Below are 9,857 nucleotides of genomic sequence, written 5' to 3' on the forward strand. Positions count from 1 at the left end.
TTAGCGTGTTAGCTGCAAACAAAGAGAGGCGGAAGTGATGAAAACACATCGCTAAGCAGAGATCAAGTGTGAGTGTAAAGTGTTGTGATTGTGTGAAAATGTGCGAAAGAACCCTAACAGAGTACGAGGAGGAACTTTGTCCAACAAAAGAGGAGAAGGAGCGACAACATCAACTACTGGACGCTGTTTTCAAGAAACATCAAGTTGTGTTACGCAGAACAGGTTTGTTTACTTCTTACTCTCACATCTTTACTAACGTCATATTTGTTTATTAACACTATTCTCGCTTTGGTTTCGGTTGTCTGTTGCCATCAACTGAAGCGGTCCGAGCGTCTGGTTAGCATAGCATGTTAGCTCAGAAAAGGAATCCAGCAAAAAAAAAAAAGTCAAAAATTGCTGCGCTCTCTCAGCTTTATTAAGGTCACCCGATCGTTAAAACAATGTTGGTTTTTTTAGAGTATGTCATTCGAGGTCTGCACAAGAAGGTGAGGAAAAGAAGTAAAAGTTGACTCAGACACCTCTGCATGACATCGACCCTTGGGAAATGTCATATTTATTAAAGTTATAAAGTACCAACGATTGTCACACACACACTAAGAGTGGCGAAATTATTCTCTGCATTTGACCCATCACCCTTGATCACCCCCTGGGAGGTGAGGGGAGCAGTGGGCAGCAGCGGTGGCCACGCCCGGGAATCATTTTTGGTGATTTAACCCCCAATTCCAACCCTTGATGCTGAGTGCCAAGCAGGGAGGTAATGGCTCCCATTTTTATAGTCTTTGGTATGACTCGGCCGGGGTTTGAACTCACGACCTACCGATCTAATGTTTACAATTATTCAAAAAGTGCTAAAAACAACCTTACCGTATTTTCCGCACTATTAGCCGCACCTAAAAACCACAAATTTACTCAAAAGCTGACAGTGCGGCTTATAACCCGGTGCGCTTTATATATGGATTAATATTAAGATTTATTTTCATAAAGTTTAGGTCTCGCAACTACGGTAAACAGCCGCCATCTTTTTTCCCCGTAGAAGAGGAAGTGCTTCTTCTTCTTCGGTAAGCAACCGCCAAGGTAAGCACCCGCCCCCATAGAAGAAGAAGCGCGCGGGTACTACGTTTCATTTCCTTTGTGTGTTTACATCTGTAAAGACCACAAAATGGCTCCTACTAAGCGACACACTGTGGTTCTAGCTTGCCATGCTAATGGCCAGAAACTTCCACCCATGGTGATATTCAAAAGGAAGACCTTGCCAAAAGAGAACTTTCCAGCCGGCGTCATCATAAAAGCTAACTCGAAGGGATGGATGGATGAAAAAAAGATGAGCGAGTGGTTAAGGGAAGTTTACGCGAAGAGGCCGGGTGGCTTTTTTCACGCAGCTCCGTCCATGTTGATATACGACTCCATGCGCGCCCACATCACAGATGGTGTCAAAAAACAAGTGAAGCACACAAATACAACACTCGCCGTCATTCCGGGTGGATTAACCAAAGAACTCCAACCGCTCGATATTGGTGTCAACAAGGCATTTAAAGCATGACTGCGAACGGCGTGGGAACAATGGATGACCGAAGGCGAACACACATTCACTAAGACAGGGAGACAGCGCCGGACGACATACGCCAACATCTGCCAGTGGATCGTAAATGCCTGGGCGGATATTTCGGTCTCAACTGTGGTCCGAGCTTTCCGGAAGGCAGGATTCACGGAACTGCTGGAAAAACAACAGCGACACTGACTCTGATGACTTCGACGAGACAGAGCCGGCCATTTTGGATCCCGTATTCGCCCAACTTTTTAATTCGGACACCGTAGGAGAAGAATTCGAGGGATTTATGAATGAAGAATAACTTCAGAAAGTGAGTGTTATGTTTATTTTGTGTGTTGTGACATTAACGTTCGAGCAACATTAAGTTATTGCTATTGCTCTGCACTATTTTGAATTTTACTATGTTTGTGATTGCACATTTGCACATTACCGTACATTTTGGGAGTGAACAGAGTTGTTAGAACGCTGGTTTTTAATATATTATTAAAGTTTGACTGACCTATCTGACTGTTTTTTTAACATTCCCTGTAGCGCAGTTAGATGCGGCTTATAACACGGGGCGGCTTATAGGTGGACAAAGTTTTGAAATATGCCGTTCATTGAAGGCGCGGCTTATAACACGGGGCGGCTTATGGTGCGGAAAATACGGTATATAAAGTCTGTTGTTCTTAAAGCCAATGTTTTTTTTCCCCTAATATAAGTAAAATAAGTTAATTACCTTTTAAATTGTTATTAGATTGATATTAGTGATGGGTCCGGCAACACCGATGCATCGGCGCATGCGTCGAGCTCATAGAGCGAAACCCTGTGTCCGTGCGCGTACCGCTTTTAGAAAGTCACGTGACCGATCATGAGCTGCTTTGGTCACGTGACCGATACGCGAACTGCGTCGCACTGACGCCTCCTCTGTGCCCTGTGAGCGGGTCTTTTCTACAGCCGGAGAAATAATAACTAAGAAGAGAAAGCGTCTAAAATTGAATACGTTGGAAAAACTGTTTTTAAAAAAAATAAAAATGTGTAAAAAAAAATAAAATAATAATTTCCAGGTCCACAAGCATCCTCATTCACAACACGTTCTCTTAGATTTCCATGTTATGATACATGTTCACATTATTTATTGACTATCTAAAAAAGACAAAAAATATATTTTTATTTAAATGAAGTTATGAAATAATCCTAAATGAAATACAATGACTTGGTCTATATTATTGTATATACTAGGTCAGTGGTTCTCAACCTTTTTTCAGCAATGTGAATTTTTTTTTAATTCAAGTACCCCCTAATCAGAGCAAAGCATTTTTGGTTGAAAAAAAAAAAAAGAAGTAAAATACAGCACTATGTCATCAGTTTCTGATTTATTAAATTGTATAACAGTGCAAAATATTGCTCATTTGTAGTGGTCTTTCTTAAACTATTTGGAAAAAAAGATATAAAAACTTGTTAAAAAATAAACAAGTGATTCAATTATAAATAAAGATTTCTACACATAGAAGTAATCATCAACTTAAAGTGCCCTCTTTGGGGATTGTATTAGAGATCCATCTGGATTCATGAACTTAATTCTAAACATTTCTTCACAAAAAAAAAAAAATCTTTAACATCAATATTTATGGAACATGTCCACAAAAAATCTAGCTGTCAACACTGAATATTGCATTGTTGCATTTCTTTTCACGGTTCTTTTTGACAGACATTTTAGTGACAAACCTGAGCTTGTGCTTCACTGAGTTTATTAACTTACATTCATATTTTGTTGAAGTATTATTCAATAAATATATTTATAAAGGATTTTTTGAATTGTTGCTATTTTTAGAATATTTAAAAAAAATCTCACGTACCCCTTGGCATACCTTCAAGTACCCCCAGGGGTACGCGTACCCCCATTTGAGAACCACTGGTCTCGGTCATAAAATCAGTGTCAGTTGAGTCGGTCCATAGGTTGCCTGTAGAGATTTTTAATGTCCAGCAGATGTCAGTATTTAGTGACACAGTATCGACACAGTATCAATACAGTTTTGCAATGTGTCGAAACGCTTCATGACGCCTCATCAACCCATCACTAATTGATATATACCTTCTGAAAGGCCAAATAGCCGAGCACAGATCGATTTTCGTCGATCTCAGGAATATAAATCGATATATCGATCAATCATTAACTCGCTGGAATAAAAAAGACAATATAACATACATCCATTAACATGGACGCATGTGAAAAAGTGCAATATATTTATCTGTACAGTAGTATATTTATTTATTTTATATATATATATATATATATATATATATATATATATATATATTTATATATTATTTATATTTATTTATTTATATATGCACCTTATTGCTTTTTTATCCTGCACTACCATGAGCTTATGTAACGAAATTTCGTTCTTATCTGTGCTGTAAAGTTCAAATTTGAATGACAATAAAAAGGAAGTCTAAGTCTAAGTCATTACACCCCGAGTGTAACATTTGTAACAATATTAAAGTGATATACAGTACAGGCCAAAAGTTTGGACACACCTTCTTATTCACAACACCATTGATAAAGCCAGAAATTCCACCAATCAACCCTGATAAAGCACACCTGTGAAGTGAAAACCATTTCAGGTGACTACCTCTTGAAGCTCATCGAGAGAATGCCAAGAGTGTGCAAAGCGGTAATCAGAGCAAAGGGTGGCTATTTTGAAGAAACTAGAATATAAAACATGTTTTCAGTTATTTCACCTTTTTTTGTTAAGTACATAACTCCACATGTGTTCATTCATAGTTTTGATGCCTTCAGTGACAATCTACAATGTAAATAGTCATGAAAATGAAGAAAACGCATAGAATGAGGAGAAGGTGTGTCCCAACTTTTGGCCTGTACTGTATATCTACAAAAGCTATAGAGGGCTTTGGATTTTTTTTTACTAAGTATTCCATAATGCATTACCAGCTGCCATATTGGTAGGATTTGTTCACAGAGAGTCATCCTTCACGATAGCACTACACGCAATATTTCTGAACTATTCAGTGGAAAATAATATTGATAGAGTCATTAGATAAGAAGTCCCTTCTTCATCACAAGGAGAAAAGACTCTCAGGCTATGAGAAACAAAATTCTCTGGTCTGATGACACAAAGATTGAAGTCTTTGGCGTGAATGTTTGGAGGAAACCAAACCTTGTCCAAGCGAGGGATGTAACTATTACAGCGATTAATAGTAAACCCTGGTCAAATTCCAGGCAGTTAATATTACTTTTTCCAAATGTTAACTATCATAAAACCGTGTTTGATTACGCACCTTAAAGGGGAACATTATCACCAGACCTATGTAAGCGTCAATATATACCTTGATGTTGCAGAAAAAAGACCATATATTTTTTTTACCGATTTCCGAACTCTAAATGGGTGAATTTTGGCGAATTAAACGCCTTTCTATTATTCGCTCTCGGAGCGATGACATCACAACGTCATTTTCTCACTTTCGTCGGTGTGTTGTCGGAGGGTGTAACAACACGAACGGACGGATTCAAGTTGCACCAGAGGCCCAAAGATGCGAAAGTGGCAAGAAATTGGACGAAATTTGTTCAAAATACGAGGCTGTGGGGAAAGCCGACGAAATGGTCAGTCGTTTGTTCCGAACACTTTACCGACGAAAGCTATGCTACGACAGAGATGGCAAGAATGTGTGGATATCCTGCGACACTCAAAGCAGATGCATTTCCAACGATAAAGTCAAAGAAATCTGCCGCCAGACCCCCATTGAATCTGCCGGAGTGTGTGAGCAATTCAGGGACAAAGGACCTCGGTAGCACGGCAAGCGATGGCGGCAGTTTGTTCCCGCAGACGAGCGAGCTAAACCCCCTGGATGTCTTGGCTCACACCGTCCCTTATGCCACCGAAGATGATCAAGAGAAGAATATTGACCCTAGCTTCCCTGGCCTGCTGACATCAACTCCAAAACTGGACAGATCAGCTTTCAGGAAAAGAGAGCGGATGAGGGTATGTCTACAGAATATATTAATTGATGACAACTTTATTCATTAACCGATTTCCGAACTCTAAATGGGTGAATTTTGGCGAATTAAACGCCTTTCTATTATTCGCTCTCGGAATGTGACGTCACATCGGGAAGCAATCCGCCATTTTCTCACTTTCGTCGGTGTGTTGTCGGAGGGTGTAACAACACGAACAGGGACGGATTAAAGTTGCACCAGTGGCCCAAAGATGCGAAAGTGGCAAGAAATTGGACGAAATTTGTTCAAAATACGAGGCTGTGGGGAAAGCCGACGAAATGGTCAGTCGTTTGTTCCGCACACTTTACCGACAAAAGCTATGCTACGACAGAGATGGCAAGAATGTGTGGATATCCTGCGACACTCAAAGCAGATGCTGACATCAACTCCAAAACTGGACAGATCAGCTTTCAGGAAAAGAGAGCGGATGAGGGTATGTCTACAGAATATATTAATTGATGAAAACTTTATTCATTACTCGCGGTTTTACGTAAATTATTATACATAAACTGTGTTTACCAATAATTTAGCTTAAAAACATTTCTTTTTTTCAATCATTCGAGTACATTCGGGTAGTCTTGTGTAATGCAGTATTTTGTGTCTATTTAGGTATGGTTAAATATATAAAAATATATGTTCTTAGCGCGCCTGAAATGGGCTGTCTGCACTCTCAAAGTGCATGTTGTTGCCAAATGTATTTCATATGCTGTAAACCTAGTTCATAGTTGTTAGTTTCCTTTAATGCCAAACAAACACATACCAATCGTTGGTTAGAAGGCGATCGCCGAATTCGTCCTCGCTTTCTCCCGTGTCGCTGGCTGTCGTGTCGTTTTCGTCGGTTTCGCTTGCATACGGTTTAAACCGATATGGCTCAATAGCTTCAGTTTCTTCTTCAATTTCATTTTCGCTACCTGCCTCCACACTACAACCATCCGTTTCAATACATGCGTAATCTGTTGAATCGCTTAAGCCGCTGAAATCCGAGTTTGAATCCGAGCTAATGTCGCTATAGCTTGCTGTTCTTTCCGCCATGTTTGTTTGTGTTGGCATCACTATGTGACGTCAGAGGAAAATGGACGGGTGTATATAACGATGGTTAAAATCAGGCACTTTGAAGCTTTTTTTTAGGGATATTGCGTGATGGTTACAATTTTGAAAAAAACTTGGAAAAATAAAATAAGCCACTGGGAACTGATTTTTAATGGTTTTAACCCTTCTGAAATTGTGATAATGTTCCCCTGTAACAAAACTCTCTGTTTTTTCCTAATGCGTGTGTTTATCTTCTTGTGTCCTGCAGACGTATGTGAAGAACATCTCCCTGAGCAGCAGGAGTGGACCTCTCGTAAGGAGCAGGAGGAGCCACAGCCCCCTCACATTAAAGAGGAAGATGAGGAGCCAAAGCTTTCTCACATTAAAGAGGAAGAGGAGGAACACAGCATCAGTCAGGAGGGAGAGCATCTTGAAGGGTTAGATGCATTCCCAGTGATTGGTGTCCCTGTAAAGAGGGAAGATGATGAGGTCAAAGGTGAAAGTGAGGAGAAGAGAGAGGCGGAGCCTCCAAGCAGCAGCTCAACTCAACACATGACAACAGAAGCTGATGGAGACCACTGTGGAGGATCACAAGCAGACAAGCTCTTAGCTCCACTATCAGATAGTGAGGACACAACGTCACACTCTCCTGACACTGATGATGAAGACTCTAAAGATGATAAGATATGTCAGACTGACAACACACGCTTCACATGCTCTCACTGCGACAAAACGTTTAATCGTCGTAGTCATCTGAAAAGACACGTGAGAATACACACAGGAGAAAAACCGTTTGCATGTTCAATCTGTGCTAAAAGATTTATACAAAATACTGATTTGGAAAAACACATGAGAACACACACCGGAGAAAAACCATTCATGTGCTCGATTTGTAGTAAAAGCTTCTCCCAGAAAGCGTATTTAATAACACACACAAGAACACACACGGGTGAAAAACCTTTCAGCTGTTCAGTCTGCAGTAAAGGTTTTCTCCAAAACCAAGATTTGAAAAGACACATGAGAACACACACTGGCGAAAAGCCGTTTGTCTGTTCATTCTGTGGCAAAGGTTTTCTGCAAAATGAAGATTTGAAAAGACACATGAGAAAACACACGGGAGACAAACCATTCATGTGCTCAGTTTGTAGTAAAAGATTCTCCCAGAAAGCAAATTTGATAATACACACAAGAACACACACTGGTGAAAAACCTTTTATCTGTTCCGTCTGTAGTAAAGGTTTTCTCCAAAATCAAGATTTGAAAAAACACACGAGAATCCACACTGGTGAAAAAACAGAGTGCTCAGTTTGCAGCAAAACCTTCTCTCAGAAGCAACATTTGAAAGCGCACATGAGGAGACACACCGGAGAAAAACCCTTTTCCTGTTCAATCTGCGTCAAAGAGTTTGCACAGAGGCAATGTCTGAAAAGGCACATGGCAACACACACCGGTGAAAAGCCCTTTTCTTGTTCAAGTTGCAACAAAAGATTTTGTGAAAAAACAAGACTTGTGGTACACATGAGAACGCACACGAGGGAGAAAACACTGAGTTGCAGTGCGTGTGGTGAAAGATTCTCTTATAAGTACCAGTGTAAGAAACACAAGTGTGCTGGTGAGAACAGCCGCAGAAAATAAAGATGCAGGTTTTGAATAAACTTGTTTATATTCCAGTTAATTACATGCATTATTATAAGATGTGTTTCTTCCTACTACTTTTCAAACATGTTGGTTTGTGAAATAGTAAATATGTGATGTATACGCTGCAACTGTATGCATGTTGAAAAGTAACTACCGTATTTTCCGGACCACAGGGTGCACCGGATTATATGGCACACTGCAGACGAATGGTCTATTTATGATCTTTTTTCATACATAAGGCGCACCGGATTATAGGGCGCATTAAAGGGGAACATTATCACCAGACCTTTGTAAGCGTCAATATATACCTTGATGTTGCAGAAAAAAGACCATATATTTTTTTAACCGATTTCCGAACTCTAAATGGGTGAATTTTGGCGAATTAAACACCTTTCTATTATTCGCTCTCGGAATGTGACGTCACATCGGGAAGGAATCCGCCATTTTCTCACTTTCGTCGGTGTGTTGTCGGAGGGTGTAACAACACGAACAGGGACGGATTCAAGTTGCACCAGTGGCCCAAAGATGCGAAAGTGGCAAGAAATTGGACGAAATTTGTTCAAAATACGAGGGTGTGGGGAAAGCCGACGAAATGGTCAGTTGTTTGTTCCGCACACTTTACCGACGAAAGCTATGCTACGACAGAGATGGCAAGAATGTGTGGATATCCTGCGACACTCAAAGCAGATGCATTTCCAACGATAAAGTCAAAGAAATCGGCCGCCAGACCCCCATTGAATCTGCCGGAGTGTGTGAGCAATTCAGGGACAAAGGACCTCGGTAGCACGGCAAGCAATGGCGGCAGTTTGTTCCCGCAGACGAGCGAGCTAAACCCCCTGGATGTCTTGGCTCACACCGTCCCTTATGCCACCGAAGATGATCAAGAGAAGAATATCGACCCTAGCTTCCCTGGCTTGCTGACATCAACTCCAAAACTGGACTGATCAGCTTTCAGGAAAAGAGAGCGGATGAGGGTATGTCTACAGAATATATTAATTGATGAAAACTTTATTCATTACTCGCGGTTTTACGTAAATTATTATACATAAACTGTGTTTACCAATAATTTAGCTTAAAAACATTTCTTTTTTTCAATCATTCAAGTACATTCGGGTAGTCTTGTGTAATGCAGTATTTTGTGTCTATTTAGGTATGGTTAACCTGAGTGCTGAAATCGTGGAAAAATATATGTTCTTAGCGCGCCTGAAATGGGCTGTCTGCACTCTCAAAGTGCATGTTGTCGCCAAATGTATTTCATATGCTGTAAACCTAGTTCATAGTTGTTAGTAATTATCTTATCAGACAGTGTTAAGCCGCTGAAATCCGAGTCTGAATCCGAGCTAATGTCGCTATACCTTGCTGTTTGTTTGTGTTGGCATCACTGTGTGACGTCACAGGAAAATGGACGGGTGTATATAACGATGGTTAAAATCGGGCACTTTGAAGCTTTTTTTAGGGATATTGCGTGATGGGTAAAATTTTGAAAAAAACTTCGAAAAATAAAATAAGCCACTGGGAACTGATTTTTAATGGTTTTAACCCTTCTGAAATTGTGATAATGTTCCCCTTTAAAAGAGTCATATTTTATTAATTTTTTTCTAAAAGTAAAACACTTCCTTGTGGTCTACATAACATGTAATG

At 40.2% G+C, this 9,857-nt stretch overlaps 1 protein-coding gene across 1 annotated transcript; it reads left to right on the forward strand.

Annotated features, from left to right (window-relative positions):
* Positions 1 to 8,460, forward strand: LOC133623998 (uncharacterized). Its single transcript, XM_061987567.2, has 2 exons — positions 1 to 222; positions 6,847 to 8,460. Exons 1-2 carry the CDS (start codon positions 99 to 101, stop codon positions 8,211 to 8,213), a joined length of 1,491 nt encoding a protein of 496 aa, XP_061843551.2. The 5' UTR covers positions 1 to 98; the 3' UTR covers positions 8,214 to 8,460.
* Positions 8,461 to 9,857: the final 1,397 nt, after the last annotated feature.

This window comes from Nerophis lumbriciformis, linkage group LG26 (assembly GCF_033978685.3).
Source record: "Nerophis lumbriciformis linkage group LG26, RoL_Nlum_v2.1, whole genome shotgun sequence".
Taxonomy (NCBI): Eukaryota; Metazoa; Chordata; class Actinopteri; order Syngnathiformes; family Syngnathidae; genus Nerophis; species Nerophis lumbriciformis.

What these genes read in the sequence shown, in the direction of transcription:
- LOC133623998 (XM_061987567.2), top strand. Translation starts at nt 99, where the DNA reads ATGTGCGAAAGAACCCTAACAGAGTACGAGGAGGAACTTTGTCCAACA. An exon ending in AGTTGTGTTACGCAGAACAG is followed by an intron (nt 223 to 6,846) that starts GTTTGTTTACTT and finishes TGTGTCCTGCAG; the next exon opens with ACGTATGTGAAGAACATCTC.